The sequence below is a fragment of the Rhinolophus hipposideros genome, assembly GCF_964194185.1.
Source record: "Rhinolophus hipposideros genome assembly, chromosome: 15".
Lineage (NCBI taxonomy): Eukaryota > Metazoa > Chordata > Mammalia > Chiroptera > Rhinolophidae > Rhinolophus > Rhinolophus hipposideros.
Window position 1 is genome coordinate 46,336,073 of NC_138061.1, and position 24,434 is coordinate 46,360,506.

The 24,434-nt window shown below is 34.0% G+C and overlaps 1 protein-coding gene and 1 pseudogene across 5 annotated transcripts in view; one reads left to right on the top strand and one right to left on the bottom strand.

The window, feature by feature from the left end:
• CTNNA3 (catenin alpha 3) overlaps positions 1 to 24,434 on the bottom strand; it is a 1,458,437-nt gene that overhangs the window by 1,358,253 nt on the left and 75,750 nt on the right. For all 4 annotated transcript variants that reach the window (XM_081075326.1, XM_081075327.1, XM_081075328.1 and 1 more), the window contains exon 4: positions 5,048 to 5,214. In XM_081075326.1, coding sequence (XP_080931452.1) covers positions 5,048 to 5,214 — 167 coding nt within the window. The remainder of the gene's footprint in view (positions 1 to 5,047; positions 5,215 to 24,434) is intronic.
• On the top strand, positions 12,868 to 19,245 carry LOC308508202 (heat shock protein HSP 90-alpha-like; annotated as a pseudogene). Its single transcript has 2 exons — positions 12,868 to 12,876; positions 18,126 to 19,245. The product of its transcript is annotated as a heat shock protein HSP 90-alpha-like (transcript).

The window sequence follows — 24,434 nt, forward strand, 5'->3', positions numbered from 1 at the left end:
AAAAAAATAAATAAATAAAAATCAAAAAAATGCCATTGGGATTTTGATGGGGATTGCATTAACTCTGTATATGGCTTTGGGTAATATGGCCATTTTAACTATGTTGATTCTTCCAATCCATGAGAACAGAATGTCTTTCCATTTCTTTGTGTCTTCTTCAATTTCTTTTAAAAATGTCTTATAGTTTTCAGCATAGAGGTCTTTCACATCCTTGGTTAAGTTTATGCCTAGGTATTTTATTCTTTTTGCTGCAATTGCAAAAGTAATTTTTTATTATTATTTCTTTTTCTGAGATTTCATTGTTAGTATATAAGAATGCAATGGACTTTTGTATATTGATTTTGTAGCCGGCAACTTTACTGTATTCGTTGATTGTTTTTAATAGCTTTTTGGTGGAGTACTTAGGGTTTTCTATATATAGCATCATGTCATCTGCAAAGAGGACAATTTAACTTCTTCATTCCCAATTTGGATGCCTTTTATTTCTTTCTCTTGCCTGATTGCTCTGGCAAGGATTTCCAACACTGTGTTGAAAAGCAGAGGTGATAGGGGACAGCCTTGTTGTGTTCCTGAACATAGAGCAAAGGGCTTCAGTTTTTCACTATTACTTACGAGATTAGCTGAAAGTTTGTCATATATGGCCTTTATTATGTTAAGGTATTTTCCTTCTATACCTATTTTATTAAGTGTTTTAATCATAAATGGATGTTGTATCTTGTCAAATGCTTTTTCTGCATCAATTGATATTATCATATGATTTTTATCTTTTATTTTGTTTATGTGATATATCACATTGATGGATTTGCATATGTTGAACCATGCTTGTGCCCCTGGGATGAACCCCACTTGGTCGTGATGAATAATCTTTTTAAAGCATTGTTGCATTCGATTTGATAGAATTTTGTTCAGGATTTTTGCCTGTATTCATCTGTATTCATCAGAGATATTGGTGTGTAGTTTTCTATTTTTTGTGTTGTCCTTATCAGGTTTTGGTATCAGGGTAATAATGTTGGCCTCATAAAATGAGTTGGGGAGTACTGTCTCTTTTTCCATTTTTTGGAAGAGTTTGAGTAGGATTGGTATTATTGGTCACCATGTACCAAAATTAATTCAAAATGGATCAAAGACTTAAACATAAGACCTGACACAATAAACTACATAGAAGAAAACATAGGTACTAAACTTATGGACCTTGGGTTCAAAGAGCATTTTATGAATTTGACTCCAAAGGCAAGGGAAGTAAAAGCTAAAATAAACAAATGGGACTATATAAAACTTAAAAGCTTCTGCACAGCAAAAGAAACCATCGACAAAATAAAGAGGCAACCAACTGAATGGGAGAAGATTTTTGCAAACAGTGCCTCTGATAAGGGGCTAATATCCAAAATATACAAGGAACTCATGAAACTCAACAACAAAAAAAACAAACAACCCAACTGAAAAATGGGCAAAGGACCTAAAGAGACATTTCTTCAAAGAGGACATACAAATGGCAAATAAACATATGAAAAAATGCTCAACATCACTAATCAACAGAGAAATGCAAATAAAAACCACAATGAGATACCACCTCACCCCAGTTAGAATGGCTATCATCAACAAGACAAATAGTAACAAATGTTGGAGAGGCTGTGGAGAAAAGGAATCCTCATATACTGTCAGACTTGTGCAGCCGCTATGGAAGGCACTAGTCTGTGGAGGTTCCTCAAAAAATTACGAATAGAATTACCATATGACCCAGCAATTCCTCTCCTGGGTATCTACCCAAATAATCTGAAAACATTTATCCATAAAGACCGTGTGCTCTAATTTTCATTGTAGCTTTATTTACGGTGGTCAAGACATGGAAACAACCAAAATGTCCTTCAATAGATGAATGGATAAAGAAGTTGTGGTATATATACACAATGGAATACTATTCAGCAGTAAGAAAATATAAAATAGGACCATTTGTGACAACATGGATGGATCTTTAGAGTATAATGCTAAGCAAAATAAGAAAAAGCAGAGAACCATATGATTTCACTGATATGTGGTATATAAACCAAAAACAACAAAAGAACAAGACAAACAAATGAGAAACAAAAACTTATAGACACAGACAATAGTTTAGTGGTTACCAGAGGGTAAAGGGGGTGGGGAGTGGGAGACGAGGATAAGGGCGATCAAATGTATGGCGATGGAAGGAGAATGGACAATGAGTGGTGAACACACAATGGGATTTATAGATGATGTAATACAGAATTGTACACCTGAAATCTATGTAATTTTACTAACAATTGTCACCCCAATAAACTTTAAAAAAAGGAAAAAAAAGAGGACATACAGATGACCACGAGACATATGAAAAGATGCTGAACATCATTAATCAGCAGAGAAATGCAAATTAAAACCACAGTAAAATATCACCTAACATCTGTCAGAATGGCTATAAATAATAAATCAACAATAAACTTAGGTTATAAGGATGCTCAATGAACTTAGGGGAAAAGTAGATGAGCTCAGTGAGAACTTCGACAAAGAGATAGAGACCAAGGAAACAAACCAGTCAAAAATGAAGAATAAAATAACTGAAATGAAGAATACATTCGAGGGAATCAATAGTAGATTAGATGAAACAAGTGATCAAATCAGTGATCGGGAAGACAAGGTAGTAGACAAGGTAGCAACAGTGTTGGTGAAAATATGGAGAAAAGGGAACCCTCTTACACTGTTGGTAAAATTGCAAATTGATGCAGCCACTAAAGAAAACAGTTTGGATATTCCTCAAAAAATTAATAGAATTGCTATATGGCCCAGTAATTCTGCTACTGGGTATTTACCCAGAGAAATTCAAAACACTAATTCGAAAACATATATTGACACTTATGCTTACTGCAGCACTACTCACAGTAATCAAGATATGGAAACAACCAAAATGCACATCAATGCATGATTAAATAAAGAAATTGTGGTACAAACATACAATGGAATATTACTTGATCATAAAAAAGAATTAAACCTTACCATTTGTGACAACATGGATAGACCTAGAGGGTATTATGCTAAATGAAGTTAAGTCAGACAGAGAAAGACATACTATATTATTTCACTTATATGTAGAATCAAAAAAACAAAACAAACAAACTAATAGATACTGAGAACAAACTGATGGTTCCCAAAGGGGAAGGGAATTGGGGGAATGGGCGAAAAAGGTGAAGGGATTAGGAAATACAAATTGCCAGTTATTAAAACAGTCATGGGGATATAATGTACATCATAGGGAATATAGTCAATAATATTGTAATAACTATGTAAGGTGTCAGACAGGTACTAGATTTATCAGGGTGATCACTTTGCAAATTATATAAAAGTCTAATCATAATGTTGTGTACCTGAAATTAATATAATATTGTATGCCAACTGTAATTGAAAAATAAATATTTTTTAAAAGAAATCATAAGGTTGTTATGAGGGTTGAATTAAAGGAAATAATCCAGCACAGTACTTGGCACATTATAAAATCTCAAAAAACATTAACTATAATTTTTGTTGCAAAAAATAGTACTTTGCTTTTCTTTGATTTACCATTACCTCTTGCTTCATTTGAATGATATGATATGTGTGAATTACTTGGCATTGTGCTTAGCAGTTAGTGACAAATAAAATGGTAGAGAAGGTGCTTGGGGGTCTTTATATATATACAGTTACCTCCTAATTGATTATAAAGGTGGCAATTTTCACCTTACAAAGCGCTTTCTCAACAAGTTTAGAGTCTAAAACATTAAAAAATGTGGTCACTGGAACTAGAAAATACTTGGCACTTACTCTTTCATACCTGCTTCTTGGTTACAGCATTTATTAGTGTCTGTATTTACATATGAAAAATAAATGAATCTCAGAAATGTTCAGGGATTTTTTTAAGGAATTCAACAAACCAATAAACAAGTAACAAGAAACATTACTCAATTACCTCACCTACAGATCCACTAGTACACAGCTCCTAAGGGTGAAAATTAATCCCTTTCCTTAAAAGCTACTTAAACAACAAAATCAGTGCCAAGGTGCTTTGTTGCAGTAATAAAATCATCAAAAGAAAAAAATATGAAAGTATAAAGGGTAGATCACTCCACCCTTTATAGGGTTGAAATAACCATTAGTGAGTAAGATAAAAATGCTAAGAAAGGTTTAGCTTAGCAATTAGAGAAAATGATTTTGACAAGAAGGTCAATCAGACAGGGCCATCATTTCCTTAATGCAATAGTGATATTACAGTCACCAGGTGCCTTTATGAAAATGCAGATGTATTTATGGGCAAGAGAGTAAGAGTCCTATTTAAGCAGGAGATAAAGCAGAGACTCTAAGAGGTTCTTTGCAACCTTTTCATTTGTATACTTAATGATTTGGTCAAACTAAATAAAGTAAAAAAAATGCTCTAATAAAATTCTCTTTCTACTAAACCTTTGCTAAATGGATGTCTAGCAAAATAAAGCAAGCAAGATATCCTGCTGCCTTTGAAGTCACTTAGTTAAAATATATTCTTTACTCATATTAAATCCATTTATACATTTTCATAATGGATTACTACAGATATCAGACTCCCTGTAAACATGCACTGTTTATCTTGGATTCAAGGCAAAATAGTAATCACAGATTAGGATAAACTTCCAAATGTCTTAGCTTTTAAAGTTTCTCTTTCTCAAATTATTTATATTTATATACATATTATTTATATTACCTATATAACTATGTTATTACATGAGTATATTTACTTATATATTTATACGACATAATGCTTTAAATGTCAAAAGCCTAGAACTTTCTCCTAGCCATTTCCTTATCAGTAATCCATCTTGTGTTGTTCAATCTCAACTGGCTTTAAGACTACCTTCTGGCTTCACTCTTTTGAAGTATGTATTAGTTTCACAACCCAAATCCAGTCAGCTTCTGGTGGGTGACATTAAGAAGCAAGGGTGAGACCAGGGCGCACTAAGATTGATGCCAGGTTCAGAGAATGGAATTGGAAGTAAGAACAATGCCAAGGTAAACTAAGTCATGTTTTACTTACAGCTGACACGTGTTGCAAGAGACACATGACATCGATCATGTCTGCAAGAATAAGGAGTCTGGTAACTGCAGCCAACAAGGCACGGGCGGCCTGCACCACAGCCTCCCTTTTCGGGAGATAGCAGGGGTCATCTGCAAATCTCTCAGCTGATACTTTCAGAGCTTCACCTGAAAAACACAACCCCAAATAAGTCATACTTTAAGTTTCAGCTATACCTATTGCAGCATTTATCATCCAACCTAACTCTAAGAACATTCCATGACTAAGCATAATATTAAAATACGGTCAGTTGACACCAGACCATTGTCTCTTAATAAACAATGTAGTTTCAAACTGACACTTGTTTTTGATAATACTCTGGTGTTTAAGAAGCATGATACCATTTTCCTGCAAGAAAATTGTGCTCAACTGACTAGCAACATCTAGTAAAATTTCTGTCAACTTCTGCATTTCTGAATCTCATTTCCTGTGAAAGGTTTCATTACTGAGACTTCGGTCGGAAACAATCTTGTTTATAAAAATAAGACAAATCTTCACTGAGTTACTTTCCAATGCAATGGCTATTAGAAAAAAGCTAGCTAGCTAGCCTTTAAAATAATAAGACAGCAGCTCTCTGACAAAAGTTTAATATAGGCAGACTTATCCTTAACTGTCAATATAATAAATGATATCCTAAACTTAATCACAGAAATAATATTTCGTAGTACATAACTATTAGAGAAATCTGTCCACTACGGTTAAGGGTTTTTTCATTTAAAATATATTTTATCTTAAAAATAGCATGTATTCATTTATTTTTAAAAGTTCACAATGATATAAAAATGAAAAGAAAAAGTCCCTCTTCACCCCTCTCCAGTAACATAATTGTTAAAGAATTACCACATCCACTATTTTTTTAAGTTTTTCAATTTTAATTTATTTGTATTATGAAAGCAATATGTGCTTATTAGTTTTAATAATTCACCATACTGAAGAGTATACAGTGAAAATTTTTTTTTAATTAAATTTATTGGGGTGACAATTGTTAGTAAATTTACATAGATTTCAGGTGTACAATTCTGTATTACATCGTCTATAAATCCCATTGTGTGTTCACCACCCAGAGTCAGTTCTCCTTCCATCACCATATATTTGATCCCCCTTACCCTCATCACCCACCCCCCACCCCCTTACCCTCTGGTAACCACTAAATTATTAATCCCCCAAACTACCCATTAACTTCTTGCATATCTATCCAGTTTTTCCATGTTTTATGTGTGTGCATGCATGTATATATGTATATTTATATGTATATACTTATTTTTATATATGTGTATTTTATTCACATATTCATATATATTACTATATATGAACTTATTTTTATATGGATTTTATGTCATAAGAAAACTTTTATATATAGATATATGTTATAAATGGAACATCTAGAAAACATAGATATAGATCCTTTTTATAAATGGTATCATACTATAAAATCTTTCTATAATTTGCTCTTTTCACTTATCAATTTATTTTCTTTTCACATCGGAATATAGATGACTAGGGGCAATATAGCCAGTAATTAGCAGTGTGGGCTCTGAAGCCATTCTGCTTCAGTGTCTCTGTCCTATTACATTGGACAAGTCACGATCTCTTTATGCCTCATTTTTCTCCTCTATAAATGGAGCTAATAATAATAATACCTACAATTTTTATGAGGATTAAAAAAGAGAAGTGCTTGGAACTGAGTAAAGATTGATCAGCTGGCAATGTCACCTTTTTAATGCTTGGCTGAAGTTACATTTTACTGATATTATAATTTATTTACCAGGCCTCTATTGAACACACAAATCCTTGCCAACTTTTTCCTATTTAAATAATACTAGAAAGAACACCTACAACATAGTCTTTGCTGTAGGATAAACTCATAAAAGTTGTTGAATCAAGGGGCAAATTAATTTTAAGTTTGTGTGTGTGTGTGTGTGTGTGTGTGTGTGTGTGTGTGTGTATTGCCAAAAAATTCTCCAAAACACAGCCATCTCACCAACAACATATAAAAGGGCCTATTTACTTTACTCCATTTATACTTCATTTACTCCATTTAGTTTTCATTTACTCATAAACTACAACAAAAAGAAAATTGAATAAATTATTTTTATTAAATATAACAAAGAATAGTGTTCCTTATAATGGAGAAAAACAGTGAAGAGGGTCTGAGACTATCTCAACATGTTAATATATCATATTTAGCTCTCTTAAGCAATACCAGGTTAGGAACTCAAACTCTTAAGTCAAACATTTCTTAGATCAAATTCTAATCTTCCACTTCCTGTTCTGAGACTTGGACACTTAAATACTTTCAGTGTCCTTATCTGTATGAAAGTGTTAAAAATATTACTTAGCTCACTGTGTTTCTGGGATATTTAAATGAGATCTAGTTTATAGTATAGATTTATCATAGTATTTGAACATGGAAAGCACTCAACAAGTATTGGCTGTTATTTTCTCAGGAAATTTCTAGTAAAGATGGTAAATTTTTAAGACCAGTATATGGCAATTTTTATGTTTCTCTGAAAGTCAGAATTGCTGCTAGGAGACTGTGAAAACTTAAAGTGACCTCTGAAATTTAAAGAGCAGATCAATTCCCACAAAAAAAATTATCTTTCTTGTCATGATTCTGAATTGGAAAGTTATGATAGCTTTTGTAGAATACTGTATTTGACTTCATATACTAAAACTAAATATATATCAAAAAAGAATTATGTGTTCTTGACTAAAATGTTGAGATGTTGAACAACTGGCTGAAGAGCCATATTCAGAAAAAGATTATTTAAACATTGAACAACTATTTGGATCTTTGTCTCTATTAAGGAAATATGAAGAGCCAGCCAAGTAGTTCTGTTGGGAGAAAAAAAGTCACTCCTGAAATACATTAATATTCAGTAAGTAAACTTCCTATTACTGGGCTCACTCCCCTTCTCCCCTACAATTCTCCCAACCCTTTTCAGCTGGTTTCTGCCCATATTTCTGGTCCCAATGTGAACATCATTTCTGCTGGGAAGGCTTAGACCCCCATTACAAAGGCAGATTTTAAAGTAGGATTCTGTGCTTCCTATCATAACCCTCATCATCAGTTATTGTAATGACTTGTATCAAAGCATGCCTTTTCTTCTGAATCATTAGACTAATGAGAGTAAGAGCTGTGTTGGTCCTGGTCACCGCAGTATCCCCAGGGTCTAGAATAATGCCTACTCTGTTGCCTACATATAATACATTGGATGTGTATTGCTGAATGAATATGTGAATTAACATTATCCAACTGCCCTTTGACAAACATTTGTTGCTCCCTATAAACACAGATCCATCTTAGGCATCCAGGATACAGAGATCAATACAAAGCAATTTTGCAGCCCAGGAAGTTCACAAATGAGAGTGACACAGTCTGAGCTGGGCTCATATACAAAGTACTAAAAGTCACAGAGAAGGATTTACCTCTGCTTGAGGTATCAGAGGACACATAGAGGAATGTTCTAGGTAAAAGCAACATGTTCTAGCTATTGACAAAAATAGCTGGTGTACAGAATGCATCCAGTTCATTGTCAAACTGACTTGTGTCAGGAAAAAAGCGGCTATTTTCCTAACTAGGAAAAATGGTGCAACAAATGTCCTTTCTATCTAGCATATTAGCATCCATGCTTTGTAAGTTCTACACATGAGGAGTCTATTCTTTTGAAATATCATACCCATATTTCTTATAATGCTTTTCCTTTGAAGTTTAATGAATAAGAAATTTCACTTTTAAAATACATACAAATAAAAACTATATTTACCTTCAAGAAATCCCACTCCATACATAAAAGCAATTTACTAAAGTCCTTCAAAATACCACATGAACTATGTTCAGAAAGTTTCCTTCTACTGGATTCATTTTGTTCCTTTTCCATCAAATATGCTCTTTTAAATCTTCAAAAAAATCAGTCATGAAATGCCTAACGTAGTAAGGTACTCAACAAAGATATATATAGATACATATTGTACATCTATAAGTGTAATAAAAGAGAACTTCTGAATATACAAATATTTGACATATAAAAACTTTAGAAGATCATATAAACTCTAGAAGTAAAAAAAAAAAATTATTGGCCAGATAGACACATTACAAAATATTCTTCACTTTATAAAAGATACATGCATGGTTCTTTTAAAAAGCAAGTTCCTTTGCTATATTTAAAAGTACAACTCCACTTTCTAAAAGTGGTTATAATGATTATAAACTTGAAAATCAAAGAAAACACTGTATAAGCAAAACATCCAGAGGAGAAACAGGAACAACCAAAATGAAAAGGAATAACAACTAAAAATCAAATATTCTCCAACTTTTATAATTAACATTATATTTATGATTTAATTAAAATTTCTATTATATGCCTCTAGCCACCCTTTGTGTGTGTTATACTATACCATACACATGTAACATGCACTGGTGCATATTAATTGATTCAATATATAATAACACGCTCTGGTGTAATGGGGTTCCCAGGCTAAGACTGGCACTAGGGGTTTGGTTTTATTTGTTTTTAATTGGGAAACAGCCATGATGCATTTGAAAGCTCCTAAGAGATAGTAGCTTGAATTTAACTTTGGAGCCAATTGATCATATCTTTTGCAGGGTAGAGGATAGAATGAAGTCAACTAGGTCATAAATGGAGGGAGGGATAGAAGGGAGGATGTAGGAAAAAAGAGAGGGAGGGAAGAAGGGAGGGAAGGAAGGACGAGGGAAGGAAAGAAGGAAAGCAAGGCCCTCTTTTAAGTGTTTGACACAGTTTAACTGCACGGAGCAAAAATATTTTGTATGATAAAGGAAAACCTCATGGTAGAGGGAATTACCAAAAAGCTGGCTGTTGCTGTGTAGACTCAGGCTTGCGAGTTATAAGAACATCAGCAGGACCTATGGACTCAATGCAGCTGCATATGTTTGCCATTGTAAACTATTGCCTGTGTTTTATTTCCCTCTTACTTTTTTCGAACTCTCAGTAAGATTTTACTAAAAGTTATAATTTGGTTCCAACCAAGGCAGAGTAACAAAGATCAGATTTCCTTCCTACCTGAAACAACCAAAAAATGGATAAAATATATGAAAAAACAATTATGAAGGCATTGGCCATCAAGCAATAAAGGACAGTAATCCCTGAGAAATGAAAAACAAACAGGAAGAACCTTTTGATAGCCCTAGTTTACTACCTGGAGAGACTTTCCAGGCCACAGACAGGAGGGAAAACTTAAGATAGAACCTGGCATAATCTCTGAGCTAAAGAGACAAAGCTGAAAATGCAGGGAGACTGTGGCAGCTAAAGTACACAGGACAGAATGGGAAAGAAGAAAACTACACAGAAAGAGAATTCAGAAGATCTGCAGAGGCTCCTCATTTAGTATTCAGCTGAATACTGATCAACCCATACGTGGGAAAAAAAGCTACTCAAGGGTAGAAAAAGAACCATCCAAAAGGATTTGAGGTAACAATACTTGGCAATCATCCAGGGCTGGGAATAGTGCTTGTTTCCACCACCACAATAGAAAACTATTAATACATGGCTCATGGGACATTGGATAGAGTACATAGAAGGGTCTTGCCTCCATTTTCAGTGCTGAAAATTAGCCCTAGACTAAGCATTGCCCCAGTCGCCCCAACAAAGCTATTTAGAAAGGGCAGGATTCCCACCTTTAAGACCAGTGGCAGTCATACCTCAGAGAATTGCTGTGGCCAGATAATGGCAACAGCAAGACAGCATATTGAGTTAATTAAAGTGGAAGGACATAGACAACCTGCCACTTCCCCACAGAGCCCTTCACCACAGAAAACAATCAAAATGAGTTAGGGAATATTTTCTTAGGGCTAATTCTATAAAATTATAAATTTTTCTAAAATATAAAATTTGATGGGGCTAGTTTCTATAAAACTGATGGAAACATCTCCTAACATTATAATTGGGATACAGTAGAAACTCTCTTAAAAGACTTTCTCTTTACCATCTCTCTAGATTAATCAATACTTTTTATTCCCTCTCAGCAATATATTAATGATTCTGCCTTCCTGCTCAATACAAAAGGATTGTATCAAGGATACTGGAGCCCTTCTGCTCCCACAAATTGAGATATAACAAGAGTTTGTTAGTTTGCTCCCCAACCTTTTCATGTGAGTTGTAATTATAATTATGTAATTTCATTAAATATATAAACTTATCAAATAACAGTATAAAAAAGATGTGTATTTCTTTAAAAACTAATTTGAATGCTTAAGGAATTTAAAGAAGACCAAAAAATGGAATGCTATCCCATTTTCATGGATATACACTTAATATATACATATATTAAGATGGCAATACTCCCCAAGTTGGTCTACAGATCAATCTAAGGTCTAAGTACAATCCCAATCAAAACTTCACTGACTCTTTTGAAGAAATTAACAAGCTGGACCTAAAATTCATATGGAAATGCAAAGGACTCAGGGGAGTCAAAAGAATCTTGGAGAAAAAAAAAGGAGCAGAGCTGTAGGAACACTCTTCTTACTAGAAAGCTATAGTATTTGATAGAACTGATATCCCAGAAATAAACCCTTATATTTATAGTCAATTGATTTTCAACAAAGGTGCCAAGAAAATTCAGTGGGAAAGTAACAGTATTTTCAATAAATTGTGCTGAGACAATTGGATATTCACATGTGAAAAAAAAAAAATGAAGTTGGACCTCTATCTCACACCATACACAAAAGTTAATTCAAAATGAATCACAGAACTATGCCAGAGCTAAAACTATAAAACACTTAGAGAAAATTGTGAAAGAAAAACTTCATTATCATGTGTTAGATAACATCTTATATGTACTACCAAAGCAATTAAAGGAAATATTGACACATTACACTTAATGAAAATTTAAAACTTTAGACCCTGAGTAGCCAAAGCAATTTTGAGCAAGAAGAACAAAGCTGGAGATATCACACTCCCTGATTTCAAAATATATTACAATGATATAGTTATCAAAACAGTATGGTACCTGCATAAAAACAGACATGTAGACCAATGGAACAGAATAAAAAGCCCAGAAATAAACACATTTATATATAGAGAGAGTGAACTGATCTTCAATAAAATGCTAAGAATACACAATGGGGGAAAGATAGCCTCTCCAATAAACAGTGATGGGAAATGGGATATCTGCATACAAAAAAATGAAATTGGACCCTTTTCTCACACCACATATAAAAATCAACTCAAAATAGATTAATGACTTAAATGTGAAAAAAAAAGACTTAAATGTAATACCTTAGATAATAAAACTCTTAAAGAAAAAATCTTCTCGACATTGGACTTGGCAATGATTTATTAGATATAACACCAAAAGCACAAGAAACAAAACCAAAAGTAGATAAGTGGGATTACATATAACTAAAATGCTTCTGCACAGCAAAGAAAACAATTAACAAAATTAAAAGGCAACCTATGGGATGGGGGAAATATTAGCAGACCATATATCTGAAAAGGAGTTAATATCCAAAATATGTAAGGAACTTCTACAACTCACTATCGAAACCACAAATAACCCAATTTAAAAATGGGCAAAGGACCCAAATAAACATTTCTTCAAAGACAACATACAAATGGCCAACAAGTATATGAAAGGTATTGCAAACCTTTCAAGGAAATGCAAACCAAAACCACAATGAGTTATTATCTCAACCTGTTATGATGGCTATCATCAACAAAATCAAAAGACAAGTGTTTGTGTGGATGTGGAAAAAAGGGAACGCTTGTACAATGTTGCTGAGAATGTAAGTTAGTATAGCCACTATGGAAACAGTATGGAATATCCTCAGAAAATTATGAATAGAATTATCATTTGATCCAACAATCTGACTTCTGGGTATACATCTAAAGGAACTGATATATGGATCTCAAAGAGATAGCTGCACTCCTGTGTTCATCACAGCACTATTCACAATAGCGAAGACATGAAACAATACAAACATTTATTGACAAATAAATGGATAAAGAAAATGTGGTATATGCATGCAATGGAATATTATTCAGCCTTTAAAAAGAAGGAAATCTTGCCATTTTTTACAACCTGGATGGTCCTTGAGGGCATGATGCTAAGTGAAATAAGTCAGGCACAGAAAGACAAATACTATATGATCTCACTTATGTGTGGAACCTAAAACAGTCAAACTCATAGAAGCAGAGAATAGAATGATGGTTGCCAGAGACCTGGGGTGGGGCATAATGGGGAGATGTTGATCAAAATGTACAAAGTCTTAGTTAACGCAAGATAAAAAAGTTCTGGATATCTACTGTACAACATAGGCCTATGATTAACAATACTAAATTGTATAGTTAGAATTTTGCTAAAAGGGTAGATCTTCTGTTAACTGCTCTTACCATGAAAGGAAAAAATGAAAAATAAAAAAGGGAGAAAGAAGAAACTTTTGGAGGTGATGGATAAGTTTATAGAATTGATTGTGATGATGGTTTCATGGGTGTATAACCTCTAAACACATTAAGTTGTATACATTAAATATCACTATTTTGTATGTCAATAACACCTCAATAAAGCAGTTTAAAATTTTTTTTTTACCTTTTAGACTTCAAAAGATAACCTCAAGAAAGTGAAAAGACAACCCACAGAATGGGAGAAAATATTTAGAAATCATACATATGATAGGACATATCCAGAATCTATAAAAAAATTCTTACAATTAGTAGTTAAAAGATAATCCAATTTTTAAACGGGAAAGGATATAAATAGACTTTTCTCCGAAGAAGAAATATAAATGGCCAATAAGCACATAAAAAGATTTTCTAACAAAAACGTAATTTAAATTACTAAAGCTTAATTTAAAAGTACAAGATCTTTTAGTAAGATCCTTTGTAAAGATTGTTTTTTGATTGTTTAAAGATGATACTTTTTTTTTTTTAGTCAAAAGAAAGGAATTAAAAACTTACCTATACAGGAGATAAAAGAAAAAAGAATTAATGTGTATGCATGTTTATTATAAACTATCACTGTAATAACTATTATGTACAGTGAATAATTATTATAATGAAGTGGTAAGACAAGTAGTATTTACACCGCAACTAACTTTTCTCCATGAGGGGAATATCAAGATCATTAAAAGAGTGAAGGGAAAGAATGCTGAACATTCTTGTTAATAACACTGGTGCAAAACTCTAAGCAGAATACACCTCCCTCAGAAATCTCTGGAAACTCTATAAAGTTCACTACGTAGCTAAAACAGAAAATTTGAGCTATAATAGTTCTCTTTTGCACAAAAATCAACAGCAGCATTAATTGTCTTTTCATTTTACTTTCCTACCAATGATAAATTTAGTCTGAGAAACTTAAGATTCTTAACAAGTAACTGGTAAAATGGTTTTCGAACTCCTTGGATTTTCTGTTCTTTCATCTAAGACAAGGTTTGTACACTTCTGTAAACAGACCAAATCCAGCTTGTCTTGTTTATGTACAACCAACAAGCTAAGAGTAGCTTTTACATTTTCATATGATTGGGGAAAGAAAAATCAAAAGACGAATATATCATGATATGAAAATTACATGAAATTCAAATTTCAGTGTACATAAAGTTTTATTAGAGCATAGCCATGTTTTGTTGTTGTTGTTTATTGCCTGTGTATTTCTATGGCTGCTTTCCCACATCTACAATAGAGTTGAGTAATTGCAACATACAGCATATGATCCACAGAGTTTAAAATATTTACTATCTGGCCCTTTACAGAAATGTTTGCTAACTCTTCATCAGAGATAAGTGAACTAATACACATTTATAATTTCTTTTTTTTAAAACATCAGGTACTCCACAAAAAAAAAACACAACAAAGTTCATACAACTAACAAGTGTCTCCATTTTGATGTGTATTAATGTGGCTCTAAAAAAGCCACTTATTTTTCATAAAATCTTTACTTGGTTTTCATGTCTTAAGCTAAATGTGTGGACCTAGCCTGAAAATCCCAGACAACATAAAGACTGGTTTATCCCTTAAAAGTATAAAATTTAACCCAGCATTCTTTGGGCTACAGTATTTATATATCTAATAATTTTAGCATCTCAGGAATTTTCCATATGCGTCCGTGATGTGGTTCCCTGAAGAAAGTTCAGCCAGCTACAAATAATGCTCCCAGTGTAATGCCAAAAGGAGTTATGAATTTTCTTCTCACATCCAAAGCCTAATAGTGAAGAACTGCACTGCGGGATCAACAGCCAGCTCACCTGGCTTGTTCACTAACCTTCTATGAAATCCTGAGCAAGTCGCATAATTTTTTGGTATCCGTTTCCTTACTATGCAAACACAAAGAATATAGAAACATGATAAAGAAACCAAATGAAAGCCTTTAGTTCCTAAAGTGCTAGATAAATGCAGAGTTCTTAAAAGTCAAAAGTATTAATATTTTATATCTTTTTATGTGAAGATGTATCATGTCAAAATCAAAGCTATTCCCATGAAACTTCCGACCAATTTCTTTTTTCATTATTATTACTAGTTTCAGGTTTACAAAACAATGTAATAGTTAGACATTTCACCCCTCACAAAGTGATAACTCCCCTCCGCCTGTCTATTACCCGTCTGGCAACGTATGTAGCTGTTACAATTCTATTGACTATATTCCCTATGCTGTACTTCATATGTGACTATATATATATATATATATATATAAAATTGCAGTTGACATACAATATTATTCAGCTTCAGCTTCAGTTGTATAGTGCAGTGGTCAGGCATGGATGGTGTAGATGCCTGACCAACCAATTTCTTAACTGTAGAGCTTCAGTAAACGTTCCCGTCTCAGTACAGCATGAACCCCTTCTTATCAGCCACACAATTTGTGGGGTTCAACTGTTCACAGTCAGTGGACAATCAATAGTGACTCTCAGTTCCCAATGCCACCCTCCAGGAATGGTTGAAACTGATATTTACTGATCTAGGTAAATGCCACTGGCTAAGGAAGAAAGGAGAGGTCAAGTATTGGGCAAAAAAAAAAAAAAGTAGGAATAAAAACTTTTGGAACGCATGTGTATAGGGGGGACATTGTTAATTCCTTCTTTTGGATTAACACTGTAGGTTGTGAATATTTCATGAAGAAGATAAAATTGCAAATCTCACTGAGAGCCTCTAGCATCAAAAAGCAAAGAAAACCAACAAGTAAATATCAACTTGTATAATGTGCTAACACAGGGAAAAGGGTAAGTAAATATAAATATTCAAGAATACAATCTAGCAATTGAAAGATTCATTTGATTTCAAAACTCCATGTATATTTAAGAATAATCGTTCCCAATGTCATAGTTTCCTTTAGTTGTTCCTAGTTGTTAGTAGTTAGACCAGTGCTGGCCAAACCCATGAACTGATTTAGAATAATGGTTGCAATTTTCATGCAGTACTATTTTTAAATGGAGAGTTTTTATTAAAATTTTCTTTCTCTGGCCTTTTTTTAACCCCATTTTCTTTAGCACTCCTTCCATTTCACTGCCAGAAACTCCTCTAGTTCTGTGATACTAAGTATTCACCGACTTGGGGACACTAGTGTGCCTCTTGGTTTTGACATATAACCATGATTATAATTTGAGCACAATTTTAATGTTATGTGTGCCTGAGAGATAAAAACAGTTTTGCTATAAAGAATATGTTCTTTAACTAAATTAATTAACTCCTGCACTAACTAGACACCTCACACACTCAGATGCACTAACTCCTAAAGTCCTTTGTAACTAAACCCCTTAGATTTCTATTTCATAGTATTTTGTTACATGGAAAATTTAATTCATTTACCTAGGTTTATACATACTCACTGGTATAACATCTTAATGGGTATTTCTAAGTCAATCCACCCTCTCTTAATACTTCTTTTCTTAGAAATGAGTAAGTAAACTCTGATTCTGGAGGAGCCCCTTAGGTGGCCAGTCAAATCTGATCATTTAACAATTCTCTTAAAATATTACCATTAATTAACTCAGAGAGTCCCTCGCCCAAAGTGTCTCGGGAAATAATGGTGTGGGAGAAAAAATGTTAAGAGACTCTCTATTATATTAATAAGCTATATTTGAGGAATGGTATTTGAAAATATGGGAAAGAAAATTGCCATCTGGAATTAAACTCTGTAGTCATCACATTCACAATGGATTGGAGGAGAGATATACCCAAAAAAAGAAAAGAATTTCCTTCTCACACCCAAGAACATGATTGTGATAAACCATAATTCTAAGGTCAAATGAGCAGTCATCTTAAGAAACAGAATCAATCCCAGGCTGCAGATAGTGGTTAACCTTGACTACATATTGATTTAAAGTATTAGCATGTCTAAAGAAAGGCATTGTCAATCAAAAATGGATTGAATCAACCACGGAAAAAATTACAAAAATTGGTTATATCAACCCAACACTTTCCAACAAAGTAAGACCTTTATATAATAAACTTTAAATCCTATAATCCCATTGGTAAAATAATCTCTGTGGAAATGACAGATTAATTTAATGATTTTTAACTTTATACTGCTAAATATTTAATTTATCCAGCTTCCTTTATACTATTTCCATGCTCAGTAAGAAATCTTCTGGTTATTGTTTACGTTTCTAACATTGATCTGTCTACAATGAGAAAACATACTGGTTGTACCGGTTCATTTTGCTCTGCATAACAACTTTATTTCTCATTATACATTAAAAATCAGTTCTGATTTTACATCTTAAGCTTCATGATCTTGATTAATATCAGTATGCTAAGAGACAAATCTTGTCTTAGTCTATGTATCTGACAAATCATATCTGCAAATAACAGAACCCACTCTAGCTAATTTAAAAGGAAAGGAATTTATTCTGTGTTATTAGGTTATTTATAGATTTTCCAAGAGGCCCAGGAAAGCTGGGTTTGAATGTCACTCAGGCAGAAACACCCTCATCAGCCAAGAAAAACTTTTAATATCACCACAGCTGTATTTTAGTGGAAACCCTGTTACAGCCACAAATCATCACTCAATACCTATGATACTAAGAACCAGACTTGAGAACCTCTGCCAAGACTGCCCCAAAGAATGAAAGAAAGAGAACAGCATCAAGTTGTATGTTCACAGAGTTTTCATCATGGATAACTGTGAGGAGCTAATCCCTGAATATCTGAATGTCATTAGAAGTGTGGTAGACTCTGAGGGTCTCCCTCTAAATATTTCCCGGGAAATGTTGCAACAAAGCAAAATTTTGAAAGTTATCAGAAAGAATTTGACCAAAAAATACTTAAAACTCTTCACTGAATTAGCTGAAGATAAAGAGAACTACCAAAAGTTTTATGAGAAGTTCTCTAAAAATATTAAGCTGGGAATACATGAAGACTCTCAAAACTGGAAGAAGCTTTCAGAGCAGTTAAGATACTACACATATGCTTCTGGAGATGAGATGGTTTCTTTCAAGGACTATTGCACAAGAATGAAGGAGAACCAGAAACACATCTATCACATCACAGGTGAGACCAAGGACCAGGTAGCTCACTCGGCCTTTGTGGACCGTCTTCGCAAGCACGGCCTGGAAATGATCGATATGATTGAGCCTACTGATGAGCACTGTGTCCAGCAGCTAAAGGAATTTGAGGGGAAGAAAGAGGGCCTGGAACTTCCAGAGGACAAAGAAGAGGAAAAATAAACAGGAAGAGAAATTAACAAAGTTTGAAAACCTCTGCAAAATCATGAAGGACATCCTGGAGAAAAAAGTAGAAAAAGTGTTCATCTCAAACCGATTGGTGGCATCCCTGGGCTGCATTGTCACAAGTACATATGGCTGGACAGCAAACATGGAAAGAAACAACTCAAATAAAGATAACTCAGTTATGGGTTACATGGAAGCAAAGAAAGACCTGGAGATGAATCTGACCATTCCATTATCAAGATCTTCAGGTAAAAAGCAAAGACTGACAAAAAAATGACAAGTCTGTGAAGAATCTGGTCATCCTGCTCTACGAAACTGCACTCCTATCTTCCAGCTTCCATTTGGAAGACCTCCAGACACAGGCTCACAGGATCTACAGAATGATCAAACGCGGTCTTGGTATTGATGAAGATGACCTCACTGGTGACAACAGCAATGCTGCTATAACTGAAGAGATGCCACCCCCAAAGGCAACGATGACACGTCACACATGGAAGCAGCAGACTACGCTCCACCTGAATAATGACTTGTACATGTGTTGAATACTTTACCTTCACTCCCTCTGAAACTATATTTTCAAGGATTTTTGTTGTTGTTTTTGTTAACATTTTAAAAATCTGTATGGCATGACAATAACTTCTTAAAGGAAATATAAGGTTTCTTTCTACTTTTAAGTGTATGATACCATGATGCCTTAGGCCGTAAAGCTGAACTAGTTTTTCCTTTCCGGTTTCATGTTGGCTAATTTTAACAGAGCAAGGTTGTGTTTGTTGTAAGATGTATGTAACCTAATGTTAACATTGTGATCTAAAGTATGTAGCTATCAAGCAGATTCTTTAGTAAATCAAATCATTTGTCACTGAAGTGTTCTGAGGTATACCACAATGTTTAAAAGAAAAATACTGGTTAAAACAACTTGAATCTCCTCGTATCTTTTTAGACCTTATAATTCTCCTATAATTCTCCTATAATTCTCAACTGCACGTACGATCTCTAGAAATTAGTATGTTAAGCTGAGCCAACTTGATAGGAGTAACTATCCATAGAGCTTATTTTCCAAAGAAAAGTATTGTTTAGATTAGCAAACTTATGAGCCTATCTAGACATGTTATAAAGCTGTATGAATGTAACTAGAGCAAGTTTTGTGAATGGAAATGTAGCACTCAAGTTACATTCTGCTTTGAAAGGTTGTGACAAATACAGATAAATTTTAAAAATAAAAATAAAAACATAAAAGTAGTAAGAAACATTCTTAGAAAGTAAATAGTAAAAAAAATTAAACGTTAAAAATGTAAAAAAGAAATAGATGAAATGAGTTTTTAAATTGTATTTTGTTTTACTGATATACTCAAAATATCATCTCAATAAACAATTGATACAAAAATTATTAATGAGACATTTTACATTTTTCTATACTGTCTTTTAAATCCATTATGTATTTTACTCTTATAAAACATCTTATTTCAGATGCTAAATTTTCATCAGAAATACTTTAGATTTTATAAAATTTACAGTTGAAAAACTAGCTTCACATACCCATATTTTAAAGTTTTCTAATAACTGAATTGATATCAGTTTTTAAAGTTTAAATTATACTTAAGTCAAATTTAAAATTCAGATTCTTAGTCACACTATTCACCATTTAAGTGGTCATGAGACACATGTGGCTACTGTTGGCTATATTGTACAGTGCAGCTTTGATCAGCTTCTTTCCTGCCCTATCCTGCTTTCTTCACCCCCTCAAAGGTTGAGAGGACTTCTTTAGTAAACCACTTGTACGATGACCCCTATCTCAGGTGCTGCTCCTAGGGATCCCCCAACCCATCTATGTAGACTAGAATCGATTCTCCTCTTGAAGATTTGCAATACAACTTGGCAATTTTAAAGTATTACCTGAGAAATCCTCTGGTAAAGAACCCTGTTTAAAATTTTTAATCCAGCGTTCTGTGGATTCATGTAACTGCCTTTTCTCACAAACGAGCTCTTAACATCTCCAGAAACATTAGGTTTCCAAGGTGCACAGTTTGAGGCTGGACTAGAGCATTATTCTCAAGTAATTCCAAAGGTACGTGGGGAGATAAAACTAACACGAATTACAAGACAGCAAAAACAAAGGGAAATACATATGTACAATTACCCAACAGTCAATGAATATTTCTTTATTTGTTGAAGCTTCATGAAAGGCAGTCCCAACTCTGCCAACTAACTGGGTGACATCTTTTTTTCTTTCTAGACTTAAGTCTCCTCAACTATACAATAAAGATAGCAATAACGGGTACTTCACAGGATTATAGTGAGCATTAGTGTCTGTCCACTACTGAGAATGCTTTATGTGCACTATCTCATTAAGACATATAAGTACCAATATTATTACAGTTGTTGTCATCATTAATATTAGAAAGGCACTGCACAGATGTAACCTCTCTCTGTTCTATATTTTAATGGCAGGTAAATCTTTGTGATCTAGTCCTATCACTGTCGGACTCAAAAATTCCCTTTGATGCCCTAGCTTTATCTTGATATTCAAAAACCTCCAAAGTCTATTCCAAATCTACCATTACAAGTTGAATTCCACTTTGCTTTCCATGTATCCAGTGCAATGATTAGGAGTTGAGGAGTTCCAATTTTACATGACCATTTTAAAAAAGGATGAACCAAAACAGAGATTGAGAGGAAGTAACCAAAGAGATAAAGAGAGGAAATCAGGACGGAATTGTGCTCCATCATTCCAGGAAACAGTATTTTGGAAAGAAAATAATCAGCTGTGTCAAATGTACTGAGAGTTCAAGTCAGATGATGCTAGAGCTACAAAAGTTTGCAAAGGGTTTGTGAAAGAAGATGCTGAGTTCAGTTTGTACACGGTAAGTATAACGTAATGCCAAAATAGCCAAGTGGAACCTTCTAGGAAATGGTTAGAGCAGTGATGTTGAGCACAGTATCACTTCTCACTGGGGAAGAAGGAGTAGAGTTTCAACTGGTGTGTTGAGCATCAAACAGTCCCAAGAATGACCATTATTTGTGCGAGTGAATTCAGCATGAGTATATATGTGTTAATGTAGAAAAATGATTGAAAAGAACTCAGTTTGGTAGTGGAGCTTTAAATGATAACTAAAAGTTGTCAACAAAGTAGTTATAAATAAAGTTCAAAGAATAAAGAAGCTCCTCAAGGAAAGGAGAGAAGAGAGGACAGAGAGGACCAGACTAAGGCTTCAGAAAAATCATAGGAAACAAGAGGAAGAAGTCAACAAAGAAAGACCAGGAGTACATGATGAAGTAGTATGACAATTTAGTGTATAACGTCCTAAAAGAGAAGGGGATACAGTTTCAAGGTGAGCAAATAAATGCCAAATGCGGCAGAGGACTTGAAGAGAATTAAAATTGTGCAAAAGTTATTGGGTTCAACAATAAATAGGCCAAAGCAGAAGAATAGATATGATAAAATAGAATTAGGAGTTTAAGAAGAGAGAAGACTAAAAGGAAATGGAATTTTTATTAAGTATTTGCCAATCATCAAGCAGGGACAAGCAAATATATGTGAAGAAAGAACCAGTAGAAAAGGATTATGGATGAACAGCCTAGAGGAAGAAAAGATAATTGTAGAATGGAAGTCTCTCAAGAAAGGAGAAGAGATGAGCTATGGTCCAGGTAATGATTGGAAAGATTAGTTTTAAAGGAACACCACTTCCTTTGAAACTGAAGAAAAAGATAAGAAGAGTCAAGGACAACAATTCTAAAGATTTTTATTCCTCACCCTGAGAAATGGCCAATAGCTTAATGTACTAGAATATGCCATAAAACAATAATGTTCAGATCTATCTTCTGTCAGCATAAACCTTACATCACTTGTCAGCTTTGTACCTACTCTGTTACCATTGCACACGTTTATGAGATGGCTACAGCATGGTACTATCTCTTTAGCCGGGGAGACGAATATAGCCATGGCTAATATATGAATCACACCTTTGATTTCAGACTCCTTACCAGCTGAGATTTCAGGGGACATTTTAGTTTCTAAGACTCACCACCTACAAATCAATGTTAACATGCATTAAATCTTTGCCCCTGTCTTTGAGTTATACATAAAAGTAAATGGTATGTGGCTAACATAATTTCTCATACTTTCAAAATTGACATTACTGTTATTTCTCAAATCATCCTGTGGATATGTCATAGATCCAGCATATCAAATAAAACTGAGATGGCTGCCCACACAACAGTTCAAGATGGGCAACACTGAAGAGTCTGCTGAGAGTATCGCATGCACTATAAAAAAGCCTGCTGCAGATTTTTCAAGTCAACACTAAGGGATACCGTGTTGAGTGTTTTCCAGCAATTAGTAGTTTACAAGCAGTGTAGCTAATTAGCTCATCAGTCTTCACTGGAAGTGTTTTCATAAACATTCTGCCAGCTACAAGATGCCATGCATGCATGTTAAAATGTGTTAAAGCAAGAGTTCATCATCCCGTTTCAAATGAGGAATGAACTCCATCTCCTGAGTACACTGTACTTGGTTGAAAAGATTATTGTATTTGTGACTTTATGCTTACCTGAGATAAGAATACTCTTGAGATATAATAACAGTTAAACACATACAACATCAATATAGCAATGGATGGAAATAACAAGGCAGCAGCTGTTGCCTTTGAAACCATATTTAGGCTGTGAGTAACTGGTGGTAAATACCAAACATTTATCTAGGTTCTAACTGCAATGTTGTTGAGTAGAGTGGATAGACCTGACCTTTTAGTATTTAGGGACAGTTAACTAAAAATGAACTGCTATTTTCCTTTATAAATAAATGTTCAATACAGCTGAGTGTCAAAAGATAAGATCTTTCAATATAGGTGACCCAAAATGGACATCAATAAATATTTTAAATCCCCATTTTCCCTAGGACACAATTTATTTCCTTGTTCAAAATAAAAACAAAATAAAACAGAAACATTGAATAATCAGGGAGGCAATAGGTAACATTTTAAAGATTCAATATTGGAAATTCTATAATGGCATTTCTTGTTTAACTAAGTACCCAAGTATACAGATAGGAAGATTAATTATACTTCCAAGGTACCATTTTCCAGGAATAATCGTTTCTAGAAGTAATTGTTTTCTCTGACTAATATGGATGATAGTAAGTCTATATTCCTAATTCCTTCTGGAAAAGATAAAACATCTGTAAACCTAGGGTCTTGCAAATCATGAAAACGAAGAACTACAGAAACGTAGAAAGAGGGATAAATTTAAAAAAAACACTCTGAATACATGTATTATTCACATAAGGAATGTGTACTTTTTTTTTTAACACAAAGCTTTACTTCTCACCAAAGAAGGAGACAGTCCCCAGCTACTACCCACATCACCTACCCTACTAGATATACTCATGAGCCATGCAAAGTGGGGCAAGTTGCCAGCTGCTGCTGGCCTATGACTTACAAACATGCAATTGGGAGGTTCCTGCATTAGTAGACTAGATAGCATAGCATTTCTTTTAGTATAAAATACCGTATCCCCATATTTGGGAAGGAAAGCTATAGTTAGAGGGCCCCCAGTGGATTCAAAAGCTCCTCATTAATCTTCCTAGCCCTGAACTGGCTCATGGTAGCCTTGGTGGAGGCCCACAATTGAAAACAGATGAGGAAGTAGTTTAGCAGTGGCAGGATTCCAACAAATTTGCAAGCCCTCTCCCATGTGACAAACATGAACATGAAGCCT